Consider the following 16,012-nt stretch of genomic DNA (forward strand, 5'->3'; position numbering starts at 1 on the left):
CTGGGCGACGTCCTCCGACCTGTTCCACAGTGGGCAGTGGCCTCAGCCCGTCCCACCCTCCCCAGATACCTGGTTCTGCAGCTGCGTGGACGTGGCTTGCTGCTCACTGTCACGGACAGCCAGCCTCTCCCGCAGGGCCACCAGCTCCTCCTGCAGCTGGGCTTTCTCCTCCCGCAGCTGGGACATGGCCTCCACCATCCTATGTACCACGGGGGTGGCACCGGGCGACCCCGACAGGCTCGAGCACCTCCCGCTGCCAAAGGGCCGCCCACCTATGAGCAAAGTAGCGGCCGATCAGCAGGGCAGCAGAGGCCCCAGCCTGGCTGAGGACAGGGGGCCTGTCATGGCAGGATGGACCACGGGGACGGGGAGTGGATGCAAGCAGAGCAGACAAGGGAGCTGGGCAAGGGCTGGAGCAGCAGCAGGGGTGAGCGGGTGCCTGTGGGTTAGTGGGGGGGCCTCCAGGGCCTGCCTTGGAGGAAGCCGCTTTAGCGGGAAGCTTCTGGTGGGTAGAACTGCCTGGGCCAGGAGTCAGGAAAGCAACTTCCACTCATTACTCCCCCACAGCCTATGTTCTAGGTTTGATGGGCAATATCTTCTCCATGGCCAGCCTGCAGGGACCTGCAGTTGAGAAAGACGTGCCTCTGGCAACCGCTGTTGTCTCCCTGGAAAACACCATCCTTGGTGGAACGTGATTTCTTTACACCCCAAACCTTCTCCAGGGTAGAGAAGAGAGCAGGGGGCTCACCAGCCCCTGCCCTCCACAGGGAGTGATCACCGCAGAGAGAGAGCAAGCGGAGGTGTGCATGCGCAAGGGACAGACAGACCAGGACATGGGACAAACGCAGCAGCACGCAAGCAGGAACATCACCAAGCGTGCTCCCAGGCGGACCCCTGTGGGACTGAACACAGGGACCACACAGGCAAAAGGGAGGGAGAAAGCCGGGGGTGGGCGGGGGGTCTCCGCCTTCCACCATCCTGTCACCGGGAGCAGAAGAGACACAGACAGACGGACAGAAGGACAGAGACACAGAATCAAGGCCTGGGACCTGCTAATGGGGCCTGGCATGCCCGTCACAGCCTGCTTTGATGGCACCAAGAATGACCACTGTCTCTGCAGGTGGAGAGCTGGCAAGGGGGTGGGGCAGCAGACAGAGGAGAGGCTGGAAGAGCAGGGATCTGCCTCCCACATCGGGCAGCCTAATCCAGGTCCTGGCCAAAGTCCGTGAGGCAGGACAAAGTGTCCAAGAGTGCAGCGTTGAAGAGTTGCTGCAAGCCTCCACCCTCGCAGAGCACCGGGGCATCCGGGATCCCCCACGCCAGGTCCCAGAAGCTGCAGCCCTGTGTGGGCAGGACGGCGTGGGCGGGGGGGACCCCAGGCTCTGGAAACAAAGCCATCTGCACCTGAAGTCACACAGTCCAGCTTCGACCCACAGGAAGATGACAGGTGTGTTCAATGAGACGGCAGAGAAGTCGACACGGCAGCCTGGCTCTTGGACTAAGCAGGAACGTGGGGCACAGATGGCATTGATTCCAGGCTGGACGGAACAGCTCAGCACTGGGCCCAGGAGGGGTGGACAGTGAGAAGCCACCCACTCTCGAAGGAGCAGGCCCTGCACACACAGACTGCCTTTCCCTTCCTCCCAACCCCAAGGGTTGGCTCCGACTCAAGGCCTTCTGGAGAGCCGGAACGGGGGCCAACACTGGTTGGCCAGGGGGCTCTGGCCGTGCGGCCTGCATGTGACACCGTATGCATGTCACACACAGCTGGCCAGGCTTCTGCTCTCTGTTCTAGAGAGCGCGAGGTCAGACAGATGCTTCCAGGCCAGCACCCGGAGCTGCCACAGACAGCATGTGACCAGCACGGCCCTGTGCCCTCTGCAGACGGCCGTGGGGTGGCAGGAAATGCTCTCGACTCTAGGTCCAAGAGCTGGCACTGCCACTTCAGAGCCCTGTGGAAGGATCCCGCTGGGGCTTCCCTTGTGAAACAGGGGCAATGGTCCTTGTCCAAAGAGGCAACCTTGGGCAGGCACCTGGAACCCATGAGGGGCACACAGGTGTGTTGCCCAGCAGGACTGGAATAGCCCTCCTTGCTGGGACGCGGCTTATCTCACTCTCAGCCCACAGACGGGGGGCTTCATCTTAACCTTGGCATGGCCCACGTGCCAGGGGAGCCACAAGGGGCCTGGAGAGCATTTACTGTGGAGGAAAAGACCTTGAGGAAGCTAAGACAGAACAGCAGAGGAGGGAGAGATGCGATTAAAGGAGAACTTAAAAGGGGGCTGAGGGACCACTGCATCATCATAGTAGGTCAGCTGTCCATCCGCATTCTCAGAAGACAGTTTCTTTCTCTGAGACCCTGCCTGGACACTGTCCCTCAAGGACACTCAGGCTCGGGGAAGCTCAGGCCCAGACCCACTAACAAGAGTCAGACCTCCGGATTGGCTGGACAATGCCCCTGCTTCCACAGCCCGGCCAGACCCCAACACCCAGCCCCAAATGAGTGCCGGGCCCAGACAGGTGAAGGAGGCCCTGGATCAACCTCAGAGAAGGGGGTGGCTCCTTCCACCTTTCAAGTTCAGACATAAAACAATCTCTGGTGACAGGAGGAGGCAAACAAGAGAAAGGCCAGCTCCTTTCCCCACTCACTCTTGGGTTTCTTCCCCTCGGGTTTCTTGAGAATGCCCTTCCCCGACAGCTGCTGGGCTCTGGGTTCCTGCTGGGGAACCCCACAAAGGGGGCCCACAGAATCTTCTAGAACTGTCAGCCTCGCCGGAAAAGATGGGAGCCACCAGCTCCTCTTTCCCAGCCTCGACACAGCAGAGCGAATCCCTGTCCCAGGGCCTCTGGGTCCCTGACGGACCCACGGATATACAAGAGGAGGGGATCAGGCCTCTGCAGGTGGTGGCGTCTTTGCGGCTGCCATCCTCGTCCTGCTTTTGACAGGCGCTGGGGAAAAGACAAAAAAGCAGGGAAATTCAACCCCAGCGTGTGCTGGCCAAAGCTGCTTATCACCGGCTGGCACCCAGCGGCACCAGGAGGAGGGCGTCCCTGGAGTCGGGATGGGCAGGCTGGGGTCTCCGAGTTCCACGTCAAGGCGGCCACTCCAGGCGAGAAGGACAGTGTCCGGGGACAAGAGCCTCCCCTCCGACACCAGCGTTAGCCAGGGCTGTGCCAGGTGGGTGGGCAGACTTCCTTTACCTGTTTTCTCTACATTCATGGCGCCACCAGCTTCCTGGGCCTCCCGGTCCCTCCTGGGGGCCGGCGCCTGCCTCTTCAGGGGCTTCTCTTCTTTCGTCCCCTGACTCTTGCTCTCGCACCCCTTGTCCCGCAGGGCCTGCTGCCAAGACACAATCAGAATCCTCACATGAAGAGGGGGGATCGCAGTGGGGAGGGGACCCCCGTGGAGCCTGAGGATGGTGCATGCTCCTGGAGCTGGTGAGGACCCCAGACCCTGCTGGTCCACCCCTCACTGTGTGGGTGGGTGAGAACAAGGAGGCCCAGAGTCCGGAAGAAAATGCGCCCAGATCTCACAGAGAGAGGGAGCAGTGCGCTCTCCTGGCCCTCATTGGCAGCCGGCCCTCAGGACCAGCAAACAAGTTCCTTGGGCACCTAGAAATCCTCAGGTGAAGTTCACCTGGCCGACCTGTGAGCCCTGAGTCACCAGTGCAGTGGCCTGCTTGCTTCAGGTGCACCCTCGTCCCACCACTCACAGGCCTGTCCAGCCCCACCAGGCACATGGCAGTCTCAGGGCAACAATGCCCACCCGTGACGTCAGCTGCCTCCATCCCCTTTCAGATGGCACCCAGCCTGGGACTGCCAAGGAGGGGGCACACGGGTCCACATGGGCGGGGCAAGGCCATGGTCCACGTGTAGGCATGGCTATCCGGGACCATGAGACCTTGTCTCCAGGTTAAGGAGGAATCAAGGCAAAGAAGGCGGGAGGAGAAGAGACCGGTGAACTGGCGGGGAGATGAGGGGAGAGGCAGAAAGAGCCTTTCAACCAGAGAAAATCACATGCAACTCACATAGGACGACAGGTAAGCTGTGAACAGCAGAACCACAGGCAAAGTGCAATCCCATTTAATGACAATGGAAATAAAAGAGACCTTCCCCTCCCTCTCCCAAATCTGGGGGAAATAAACACTGGTTTCCTCTGGAGGTTGGGTGATGGTACCGGGGCATCATTTAAATTTGAGGGATGGGCTTTCTTGGTGGCTCAGTGGTAAAGAATCCAGCTGCTAATGCAAGAGATGTGGGCTCAATCCCTGAGTCAGGAAGATCCCCTGGAGGAGGAAATGGCAACCCACTCCAGTATTCTTGCCTGGAGAATCCCATGGAGAGAGGAGCCTGGCAGCAGAGAGTCAGATATGACTGAGCAACTGAGCACGCATGCAAACTTTGGGGGAAGTCAAAAGAAACTTGTTGCAAGAGAAAGTGGGGAGAAAGGAAAGGCTTTATGTGTCATTCTGAACCTTTCTGGCATTTGCGTTTTTAACCTTGTAAGCATCTGTGGTGTTCTGCTTTGTTATCTTTGATAACAGAAGCTATCCAGAATGAGAGATTACAGGCACTTTTTGGTGTGTCTTTGTGCCAGCCTTATTCAAAACAAAAAGACAACTGCTATGTCTAAAAAATATTCCAAGTCTAGAGTCGGAAAGGCCTTGGTGTGAAGCCTGACTCAGGTAAGCTGTGTGACCGTGGGCAAGTTACTTAACCCTCCCTGAAGCTTCATCATCCCATTCTTAAAACAGAAACTCTACTTTCTACTCCAGAAGGAGTGGTGGTGAACATGTCTCGTATTTAGGAAAATTCCCGCCGACTTAATTTTATCCCCACCCTCTGACCAACTGCCACACCAGCATGAGCAGCCTTGTCACTGGCGGAGGCAACAGAAGCAGCTGGAAGTTTCCATTTGCCGTCCAGAGCAAAGGTTACACTATTTCTGGCCCGTTGGCCAAGCCACAGGAAGGGCAGACAGGCCCCTGGGGGTTGGGAATTTCTGCAGCCTCCAAAGGGAGCGACTCGGGTTTTAACTGCTTGAGAAGCTGGTGGAGGAGATCACCAGGCCCACCAGGTCACTTCACTGGGTCTGGGTCCCTGTTTGAGCCTCACAACCCCCTTCTCGAAGCTCCTATAAACATAATAAAGCTTCACCAGCACAGAAGAACACATATGTGGAAACTGGCGGCTGGCGGCAGCGTCTCACATCCTCAGTAGATCTGCTGACCCCAGGACTCGGCGGCAACCACAACCCAACAGCCCATAATCAAAATTCAAGAACAGAGCCTCCACCCAACTCAAGGCTGCCCATTTCTGACCACCTCCTGATTTAACTACCAATGGCTTGAGTCCGATAAAAAAAAAAAAAAAATGGTTCTCTAGTTTTTTTTTAACTGTTCCTGCACCAGACCTGCATTTCTAGCAGAACTTATAGGTTAAAAAAAAAAAGGACCATTCAGTTCCATCTTCAGTTGAACCACACCAGAGGGGATGAGAAAAACCAGGAAGCCCAAGACTGTCTCTGACGCAACAAGCAAGGGGTTCATGTACAGATCAGGACTTGAAGCCACACGCTCAAAGGGCACCTATCTCCTGCACCCACCCTGCCCTCCATCTGCCTGGGTCCCTTCAAGGTAGCCCCTGTCACGCACAATCTTTCTTATGGGGAGGGGCCTTGGCAACACCACCAGATAACTCTGATCCTTCATCCTCAGCCATTATGTCAATGTTTGCCCATCCTGGCCTCTCTGCTAGACTGCCAGGTCTATTTCTCTTCTTGACTGTGTGCCAGCACAGTCTTCTTACAGAGTAGGCACTTGCAAAAATATCTGTTAACAGCTGCATCCATTTAAAAAATTACAAGGGCTTCCCTGGCAGTCCAGTGGTTAAGACTCTGCACTCCCAATGCAAAGGCCTCAGGTTCAATCCCTGGTCAGGGAACTAAGATCCAACATGCTGTGTGGTGCAGCAAAAATAAAACTGCAGAGCCTGTGCTGTCCTGAAATTGCTCAAAGTTTTATGTGCACGAATGCATCTCTATTTGTTTAAGGAGCTCTTTGCAATCAGAAACAATACAGAAGATCAGTGAGATAAACCCTGAAGTAGAATATTATGCGGCAGTTTAAAAGAATGAGGTAGTTCTCTACATATTGACAGGCAAGAAGAAATCAAGACTTACTGTTGAGGGAAAGAGCTAGTCACAGAATAGAAGGCAAAAATAAAGAATAAAAACTGTATAAACGCAAGCAAGTAGTTGTATAGAAAAGATAAATAAATTAATAGTGGATTTCTCAAAGACACAGGACCACAGGAGACATTCAGTTTCTAGATATTACATGCCACATGTGTGAGTTCTTTATACCATTTTTAAAACTCATCATGTTCAGACCCCAGCTTGCTGTGTGACCAGTAGCAAGTCACTTAACCTCTCTGAGCCTCCTTTACTTCATCCATAAAACAGTAACTGTGTCTTGGACTGATGTGAGACATATAACATATGCCACAATGCCTGGTATGAAGCCAGCGTTCAGTAAATATTATTATTGCTATCAGGATGTCTTCATTCTACAACCAAATACTACACATATAAATGTAAAGTCAGTCTTTTGAAAGCCCCATGATAACTGACTTGCAGTGATGACTGCAAGAGAAAAGAAATCAAGTTTTGGTAAAGTCCTCACTTTAAATGAGGAAATTTAAGTATTGCCCCCATGGACTCACATGCCCCAGTGGGAATAAACAGCTCCCCTAAAAGCCTGCCCATCTTCCTAATAGCTTCTCACTGAAGGCCCCACATTTCCCACTTTAACACTTCAGTCAGGGCGTGGCTGAGAAGCTCCTGTAATCTCCTGTGAGATTTCCCGCCAGATAACCTAATAAAGCAAATTGCCCCACACAGGCAGGCTCAGGGTAGCTGTGCTATGAAGGAGCTTGGCAGGAGGCGTGAGACCCGTCCCCTTTGCTGCCTCCTTCCCCGGAGGAGCCCAGCGGCCGGCATTCAAAGGGCCACGGCACACCTGCCTGGCTAGACACCCAGAGTTTCTGACAGCCCCCAGACTTACCTGCAGGGTCAGGTAGAGCCTGTGGGGGCTCCCGGGGCCAGCCCAGTCCACGCTGAGGGCTCGGCACTGAGCCAGGGCCGGGCGAGCTGCACTTCGGGCGCCCGAGTCCTCGTCACCGCCGGCCGGGCTGTCTTTTCCACGCCCTGTCCCAGGACAGAAGAGATAGGTGAGATGCCGGATGCTGGTTGGAGGCTGCTGGCCGGGGATCAGTGGCCAGGGCTGAGGCTTAGCTCTCCTTTCACATACTCAGGGCGGCTCAGCCGCCAGGAGGGACTCACACGCCCTCACATGCCTGCCCGGCACAAAAAAGGCCTGGCGCTGAGCAGGGGCTGAGCTCTTTCTTCACCACAAACCGCCTGGGGATCCTCTGCAGGAGGTCGCCCAAAGCCAACCCCCCCGGAGGTGGGGGCTTCCCCTCCCTCCACAGTGGCCTAGGGTTGGCACGTGCCCACAAGCAACCCTCTACGGAGGGCAGCAGAAGGAAGCCAACGGCACGCCGATTGTGCTAATCCTCACAGGAGGTGCACCCTGGGGCCGTGACCTCATTACCAAGGCCGCCTCTAGGTGGCAATTTCTCCCCTGCCTTCATAAAGACCAACCCCACACTGGGTGGCCTGGTCCCCGTGGCCTTCAAAAGCGCATCTAGGACCAGTTAAAGCACATCCTCTCGAGTCTAACACGTCGCCTCCCTCACCGGATGGCGGGAGAGAGCTGACTGTGGCTTCAATACCCCATTCACCACTAATCCTCAGCCCTCCAGTACAGATTGTGGGGCTGGACGGGATGGGAGAGGGGACTTGCCTCAAGGGGCAAACTGCAGAGCCCCCACCCTGGGGAGCTATCACATCCTGACTGCCAGCACTGGACCAAGTGCTCTCCAGGCCTTATTTCCCTTCCTGATCCTCAATTTCCTTGTCAATACAATGGGCATTAAGAACCAACTTCAGTCATGCGATGAGGATTAAATGGGGTGATACATGTAAAGTGCTCACACAGAAGGTAGTCACCAATGCAGACCAATAGCTCCTTACAACAACCCAGAGAGGTGTGAACCGGAGGCCCAGAAGGGTTAATAATATGCCCAGGGTCACATGAAGCCAGTGTTCCAATCCCATGTGCTAACCCACCTTCTCCTTGCTTTCCCTTGTCAAAGTGGCAGTAAGTGTGGGGGGGGGGGGGGACAGGTAGAGGGGCCTAGGGACACCCATGCTGGCTGAAACGCTACCGAGTGGCAGGCACCATGCTTGGCATTTCACACACAGAATTTCACTGGACCTTTGTCTTAAATTTTAAAAGTGGATAAAAGTCTGTATGGTCATATAACCCTCATAATACTTATTTAAGAGAGCAATATGCACATGCAGGACTGGAAGGAACTATATAAAATGTTTAGTGACAAGCTTCTAGGTGAGTCTTCTTTTTTATACCTTTCTGTGGTTTTGTGTTGGTTTTTCTTTTTTTCTTTTTTTAGTGTTCCAAGATAACATGTTTTTATTTTTCAATTCTTGCTTTCTTTTTTTAAACCAGAAAAGCAATACTATTCATTCATTTTACAGTCTTAATCCTTTGGACAATCTTGCAGGGTAGAAACCATCTTCAGCTCCTTCCAGACAACTGGGGCCACCTGATTCAAGAGCCCAGGCTTTCCCAGAAGGACTCCAGGGTCAACCCCAGCCTCACTGTCCCTGAAGAAGAGACCGTGGAGGGCAGCACTTTGGCTGCCACTGATGGTACAAGTGAGCTGGGAGAGAGGGAACTGGAGCTTGCTATGTACCCTCTCTGGGCCTCGGTTCTCCCTTCTGTACATGGAGGGGCTTGGCCTTATGTCCCAGAAGGGCTCTGCTAACTCAGACAGGCTGGCCCTCTCCAGCCCTCTCCCAGTAGGTCAGGAGCAGTCAGACAGCAAACTCCTGAAGGCCCCCTGCCTAAAGACACACCCCCTGCCCCCACTCTTCCAGGACGACCTGCCCAAGCCAAGGCTGGCAGACACCTACCGGGGCAGCTCCCCAGGCCTGATGATCTAGCCCCCACCGGGAATCACAGAAGCCGCCCACTTCTTGATGTTGGCAGCGCCAGGGGACATGACCCAGAAAGCAGAGCCGGTGTTGACAGCTCCCTCAGGGGGAGGGAGGGCCCAGGCTCGGGGACTCCCTCACTACCCACCTGCTGTCGGGGCCACCTCGGATGGCACCTAAAAGGAGCGCATGGCACCCACCCTCTGCCAGGCCACGCTCCGGAGCAGCCTTTCGTCCACTCCGCGCCATCCGCCGGCGAGCCCCGGCGGGATCAAGTGTCGGCACCGCGCAGGGCGCCGGGCAGCTCCGCACCTACCTTGTTTACCAGACGCGGGCAGAAACCGGGGCGAGACCACGAGTGCTCGGCCGAGGACGGGCGGATCACAGAGCCACAGCGACCCGGCCGGCCAGGGAGCGCGTGGCTGTCCGCCGCCTTCCCCGCTCTGCGCTACAAACTGCGTTAACGTTTAACTCGGCGTCCCGGGCCGGTCTTTACAGAAGGGCGGGCGCGGGGCAGGAGCGCCCAGCGAAATTGACGCCCTGACTCCACGCCCGGCTCGCGGGCTGCCGGTACCCTGTAATTACCTGACAGCTCTGACTGAGTCTAGGAACTTGCGAGAAACCCCGGTCTCATGGCTGGTATCTGGAGGAAGGAAGGGAAATAAAGAGGCATTTTAAAAATGCGGACTCACCAGTTCTCAACCTCCCTGGGCCGGTGTGTGGGAAAGGGCGGGCGGCCGGGCTGGCTGGGGCGGGGCGAGCCATCCCCGGCTCGGGCTCCCCGGCCCGGCCCACTCGCCACAGGCCGCGCAGCGAGGGCGTGGCTCCCAGGTTCCACGTCCTGCGAGACGGGACCATGGCCCGGCGGGGCTTAGTAGCCTCCTCCGGGCGCCGGGCAGCCTGCGGAGAAAGCAAGAAAAGCGAGATTGAAGCCCGCTGGCCGGCACCTTCTCCCCCGCCTCAACCCCAAGCAGATGGGAGCCTGCCATCTGCAAGGGCCCCAGGGACTGGGTCACCTGTTAACCCAAAGCCCCAATTCCAATGTCCCCCAAGGACCCCCTGGGCTCACGCGATGAAACAGGGCCTAGCACCGTTTCAGGGTGCTCATTAAGGAGAAGGGAGGCTCAGAGGTGGGCAAGGAGCCCACCAGGAGCATCTGCAGCACAGTGGGGAGACCCCACATCGCAGCCCCTCCCCTCGGAGCCTGGCAGCACACAGACCAGAAACAGCCCCACATGGAGGCACCACCAGGGCCTCCAACAGCATCTCCATGAATCTATTACGAAGGGACCCTGACTGTGGCCCTGACAAGTCAGGCTTATATGCATCAAAATTCTCTTTAAATCAACTCATTCATGTATTCAACTAGCCCTCACACTGTACTACAACTGGCAGACACCCTGCCAGGACTCGAAAATACAAAGATTCATTCACTCTTCATTTAATAATTATCTACCCAGTACCTGCTGTGTGCGAGGCACCTGCCTGGGGTCCTCTTTGATCAGCAGAGACATGGCCTCAAAGCTCCCTGTCAGGAGGGAGGTAAACACTTCAACAATCCTTCACAATCAGAACAGGAGGCAAGGAGGCTCCAGGTAGTATGGAGAATGGGGGTGGGGGTGTGGAACACTGGTCTGGGTAGAAAGCCCCATAGGGCCCTTATGCACTGAGCAAATGAACAGGACAGACTTCACTTACTTTACAAGTCTATATGGAGCACCTATTGCGTGCAAAGCGACTCTGAAGGCATTTAAGGTGATACCAAGCTACAGTCCCAGATTCAGACAATAAGTGATGCCATGTTTGAAAGAAGCCAAGTCAGCTCAGAGAGGTAATGTGGAGTTTGCTTTGGGTTTAAAATGGAGTTGGAGGCACCCAAGGATTTCCTAATGATGCCACCTGGCTAGAGACCACTCTCCCCACCCCTCACCGCACTGATTGCTTTCTACCAGGCAGTAAAACTATTTAACCAGTGTCCATCCCCCCTGACCCTCTACAGTTCCCCAGGGTGAGTCCCACGGCACCCAGCCTGGAGCAGCAGCTACATCCACACCAAAGAGCTGGCGAAGGCTTGGGTGAACGCCTTGATAGGAACGCACACGAAAGCCTGAATTGAAGCTTGGAAGACAGCAGGGCTAGAGATGGAATCACTGAGTTGCGAGGCTGATGGGGGTCACTGTGCCACAGGTGAGGAGCCAGTCGTCATAGATAGTGCAAGATGAAAGGCAACCAAGGAGGACAGAGGTGATTCCGAGTGGGAAGGAAAGCTGGAGAAGGAAGGTCAGAGGTAGCAGAAGCAACAGACAGGTGCAGAGTTCTCAGAGGTGACCGGGAGCGAGTGAGAAGGAGAGGATGGTCAATTACCAGGGAACCAGGCCATGGAGAGATCAAATTGGAAGAAAGTTCAATGGAGCAGAGCAGAGGGCAGACCTGGGAAGGTCTAAGGTGGGGTGGGGGTGGCTAGAGGAAGCCGCCACTTCCTTCTCTTTGGAGAAGTTGGCTAGGATGGGAAGGAAAGGATATGGAATTTAGAACAGGAGAGAGCTGCACATGCTGGGTCTACAGAGGGACAGAAACGACTGAAGCATCGAGAGGCAAGAGAAGGAAGAGCCCAAGGATGGGTGGCCTGAGGTTCGCAGAGCTGAGCCCTGGAAGAATGCCAGGCTAGGGAGTCCTGGTCTCTGCCTTCCTTGATTAAGGAAGACACCTTGGAGGAGGAGTCTCCTGGGTGCCCTCTCCCTGGCAGGGGTCAGGACTGTGGGCCAAAGGGCAGAATGGACGTTAATCCTGTGGGCAGCTCTGCTGAGGAAATGGAGATGGTCCAGTGGGGAGTGCAGGGAACTGGGAGACGTAGCCAGACGTCCCTTTCTCCAGGCTACTCAGCACAGAGCTGGGCACACATTCCACCCTGAGGATCAGCTGCCCAATGGGTAAAGAAGGAGGGAGCAAGACGGGCTCCACCTGCATGCTGAGCTGCTGGAAGATGAGATGGCAAAGGGCACTTAAGGTCGATTCCATGGTTGAGGGAGAAGACTTTCACGCGCCTCTGTGCTCAGTTGTGTTGGACTCTTTGTGACCCTTTGGATTATAGCCCGCCAGGCTCCTCTGTCCATGGGAATTCTCCAGGCAAGAATACTGGAGTGGGTTACCATTTCCTTCTCCAGGGGATCATCCCTACCCAGGGATCATTCCAACCCAGGGATCGAACCTGCGTCTCCTGTGTCTCCTGCATTGCAGGCAGATTCTATATGCGCTGAGCCATCAGGGAAGCCCCAAGAAGACTTTTAAGAAGATCAGCTAAGCCTGACGGGCAAGGACAGAAGGACACATTATTTCTTGGCTTTCAGGAAGGGAAGTTGGGAGGCAGGAAGATATCAGGAAGAAAGAGGAAGGGTGTGTACAACATCCTGAAGAGGACAAAGTAGCTGAATTTAGCAGCCTGTGGGATGTGAGAGTCAAAAGCATCAAGGACTTTGAAAGAGCCCAAGACTGGAGACTCAAAAACCTAGGTCATAGGACCGGGTGATGGGAGCACAGCGTGGTTATAACCAAAAGCTAGTTCAGAGCCCGGCTGCGCCACCTAGTAGATGTGCAAGCCTGGGAGAATGACTTTGTCTCTAAGCCTCAGTATTCCCATCTTTGAAATGGGAGAACTCTACCTTAATAGGGTTGGTGTAAAGTTTGGACAATACATACGCACAACATTAAGAACAATACTGACATATACAAAGAACCCTACCCCCCTACCCCCGCCAAATTTTATTTTTCAGTGACCGATATCCAGCAGTGGGTGAACGCAGGGGGCGGGCTGCAGGGGAGCCCCATCGGCTTCTCCAGGTTTAGGCCAGGGTGGCAGAGGTGCAGCCCCCTTCCCCCAGACCAGAGTTGCTGCAATGACTGGGGGACAGACTAGACAACTGCCCAGAGACCACTGCCCAGGAAACATAGTCTCCGTCTCCCTGGGAGAGGGGGCAGAAGGTCTGGGAGGATGGACAGGGTCTGGACCTCTCCTGTGCACAGTCACACGTCCTGGGTTTCGCAGGTCAACCCAGATTTCAAAGCCTCTGTTCCTTGGTGCCCAGAAGGAAAGCAGAACTCATTACCCCCACATCCCTAAAGTCCAGTCACTGCAAATACAGGGCCCCATTCTCAGACTGCATTCCTCGCAAATGACTCTCTGGCCAAGGAGACGGCTACTTTTATCAAGGGCATGGGGAACAGCCTGGGCCAGCAGAGTTGCTCGCTCAGCCTCAGGCGGACAGAAAGCCAGAGAAGGCGAAAGGCCAGGTGTGGCCAGTACCCCCAACCTTGAGACAAATGTGTGTGTGGGGTGGGGGGGGGAGGGTGCTGGTGACAAATGGTACTTGAGAATTTAAATACAGCTTCCTCTTTAAAATCTGCCAGGACCAGGCCCTTCACTGCGCCAGAGTTCCGCTCTAACTCACAACAGGGGGCTGACGGAGGTGGCTTCGGGCTGGCCCTCCCAGCTGGGAACCCCTCCCCACCAGGCTGCAGCTGTCAAAGGCTCAATTTCCCCACTGCCCAGGGGGACGCCGGCCCAGGCCCTCCTTCCTAACCTGCGGCTAGCCCACCCCAACCCGGCCCTGCTAAGGGGAAAGTCAACTGCCCAGGGGACCTACGCGGTGGGAGGGCTCGAAACTGCAGCGTTCAGGGAGCCTTGCGGACCCCGGGACCTCGGCCCGGGGAGGGGGAGGCGCTGACCGGCACGCGGTTCCCCGGCAATCTCCGGCTTTCCCGGACCATTGAAATCGGAAAGGGGGTCCCGAGGCTGCTTGCATTCCAGGGGACATGTCGCCCCCATGCTCTGATCGGCTCTGGCTGGACAGCGCGGGGGGCGGGAGTGGGGGCGGGATAGCGCAGGGCTGGGTCTCTCGGGCCCGGCCCTCCCCCGCTCCCCACCTCGGGACTGGGCAGGGGGATCCCGGACGCGACACCCCGAACGACGGGCTGGGCGGAACCCGAGCGCCCAGTCCTCCCTCTTCCCGCCCGAGCCCCGGACTCACCGGCCTGGCGGAGGCAGGATCCCGGCGTCGCCGCAGCGCCTGGGGCTCGGCCCGGCCCGGCCCGCCGGCGGGAGGCAGCTCCACGCCACCGCCTCCTTGGCCCGCCCCGCTCCCGCCCCGCTCCGGCCCCTCCCGCACACTTTCCACAGGAAATGATTAACTCGGGCCGCGGCGCGTTCCCATGGCAACCGGCTCAGACCCCGGCGGGGGGCGGCGGCACGCGCGCGCGCGCTCCCGCGTGCACACACACAGAGACTCACTCTCTCACGCGGGGCCGCCCGCTCCGCTCAGACCTTTCTTCTGGGTCTCCCGGCGCTCCGCACACGCCCGTGCACACGTGCGCGCTCACCCCAGACGCACACGCGCCGTCCTACGTGCTCACAAATAATACACGCGGCTCTCACAGGTTTGCACACACGCTCTAATGAGTCCACATGAACACATTCACAGTTCTCACACACATCCCCACGTTCGTTCCTACGTGCATGCTTTTGCACTTAAACTGACATTCTCATCCACACCTCCTCAAACCCTAGTACAAAACTAGCACGCACTAGAAAAAAAAAAACTTTTGCACGCATTAGTTACTACTACTAACACACAATTCTCACAAATGCTCCCTTGCCACCCTTCACAGTTTCTCACAAACTGTAGTACACTTTTTTTAAACTTTCTAGCACACACACTCTAGCTGCACACTTGCACATTCTCACACACTTCCAATGGGCACTCACAGTCCTGTATGGAGTTCAGACTTTCACCCTTGCTTTCCCACAAATGCTGCACATGCCTCTTCACATACTCTTGAACTCTTCCTCACATTCCACATAGCAACATCCCTATGTTGCTAACCCCAGTACAGACTTTCATGGGCTTCCCAGGTGGCTCAGCTGGTGAAGAGTCCACCTGCCAATGCAGGAGACTTGGGTTCGATCCCTGTGGGGCCAGGAAGAGCCCCTGGAGGAGGAAATGGCAACCCACTCCAGTATTCTTGCCTGGGAAACCCCATGGACAGAGGAGCCTGGCGGGCTGCACTCCATGGGGTTGCAAAAGAGTTGGACTTGACTTAGCAAGGAAACAGCAACACACACTTTAGTGAGCACGTGTGCACATGCATGCACCGTCACACATCAGCACACGCGTTTTCACACATACATTCTCACCAGCTCTAGTAGGAGTACACAGTCCAGGTTGCCTCCCTGGCCAGGGCACCACCTCCTGCCCCCTGCTCCTCCCTGACCCTGTTCCCCTCTCATACCCCCCTCAAGAGATAAACATCTTGCAGAGCAGGGAAGTTGTTTGGGATTTTTTAAGGTAAAATACTCCTTTAATCTCCAGTAAAAACGCATTCAGAATGCGGGCTCGGAGCAGACAGCAGGTCCTGGTGTAGACCCAGACGGCCTTCCTCAGAGGATGTCCCAGAAGAAGCCTGGGGGAGGCAGGGAGCCTGCCAGCCAAGGAGAGCCAGCTGACCCGGAGGAGCCACTCTGTTCTTTGTCTCCCAAACAGAGGCGGCATTTTATTCCAGAGTCAGCAGCAATATTCCCCCTCCAGGGTGCGGAAGGAGGAGAGAGCAAAGAAATTCAGGAGCCAGCCCAGTGCAGGCTGATGGTTCCCGCAGATAATGCCAGGAGGGTGGGTGCTCTGCCTCTTCCTGTCTAACAGCAGGGGAGGATGACCCGACTGGAGGGGGGCGTGCAGCTCCAGGTGGGTTCTGTCTCGTGTTGCTGAGCAGGCGCTGGGCTGGCGGTCAAGAATCTCAACCAGAGGCAGAGCCAAGGTCCCGGGCCTCGGATGGTCCTAGATGCCAGACCAGGACACTCACAACCCCCCTACTGAAAATGGGTTCATGTGTTTTATCTTCTCACTGAGATGTCCCAGTGCAGGCCCAGTAAAGGGTGCCTGTCAC

At 56.1% G+C, this 16,012-nt stretch overlaps 1 protein-coding gene and 1 non-coding gene across 13 annotated transcripts in view; one reads left to right on the forward strand and one right to left on the reverse strand.

The window, feature by feature from the left end:
- Positions 1-14,415, reverse strand: part of KIFC3 (kinesin family member C3) — a 35,158-nt gene extending 20,743 nt beyond the window's left edge. For 4 of the 12 annotated variants that reach the window (XM_043898593.1, XM_043898588.1, XM_043898591.1 and 1 more), the window contains exons 1-5: positions 14,104-14,256; positions 9,772-9,979; positions 7,065-7,207; positions 3,202-3,340; positions 70-272 (exon numbers count right to left, since the gene is read on the reverse strand). In XM_043898593.1, the coding sequence (XP_043754528.1) occupies positions 70-272; positions 3,202-3,340; positions 7,065-7,207; positions 9,772-9,937 (651 nt within the window). In that variant the 5' untranslated portion in view covers positions 9,938-9,979; positions 14,104-14,256. Of the gene's footprint in view, positions 1-69; positions 273-2,649; positions 2,833-3,201; positions 3,341-7,064; positions 7,208-9,395; positions 9,558-9,664; positions 9,680-9,771; positions 9,980-14,103; positions 14,257-14,363 lie in introns of those variants that run through there. The other 8 variants (XM_043898596.1, XM_043898594.1, XM_043898595.1 and 5 more) reach the window with 6 other exon arrangements.
- On the forward strand, positions 5,871-5,943 carry TRNAG-CCC. The gene has a single exon. It is a non-coding gene; the product is annotated as a tRNA-Gly (tRNA).
- Positions 14,416-16,012: the final 1,597 nt, after the last annotated feature.

Source organism: Cervus elaphus, chromosome 4 (assembly GCF_910594005.1).
Source record: "Cervus elaphus chromosome 4, mCerEla1.1, whole genome shotgun sequence".
In the NCBI taxonomy this organism is placed as follows: Eukaryota; Metazoa; Chordata; class Mammalia; order Artiodactyla; family Cervidae; genus Cervus; species Cervus elaphus.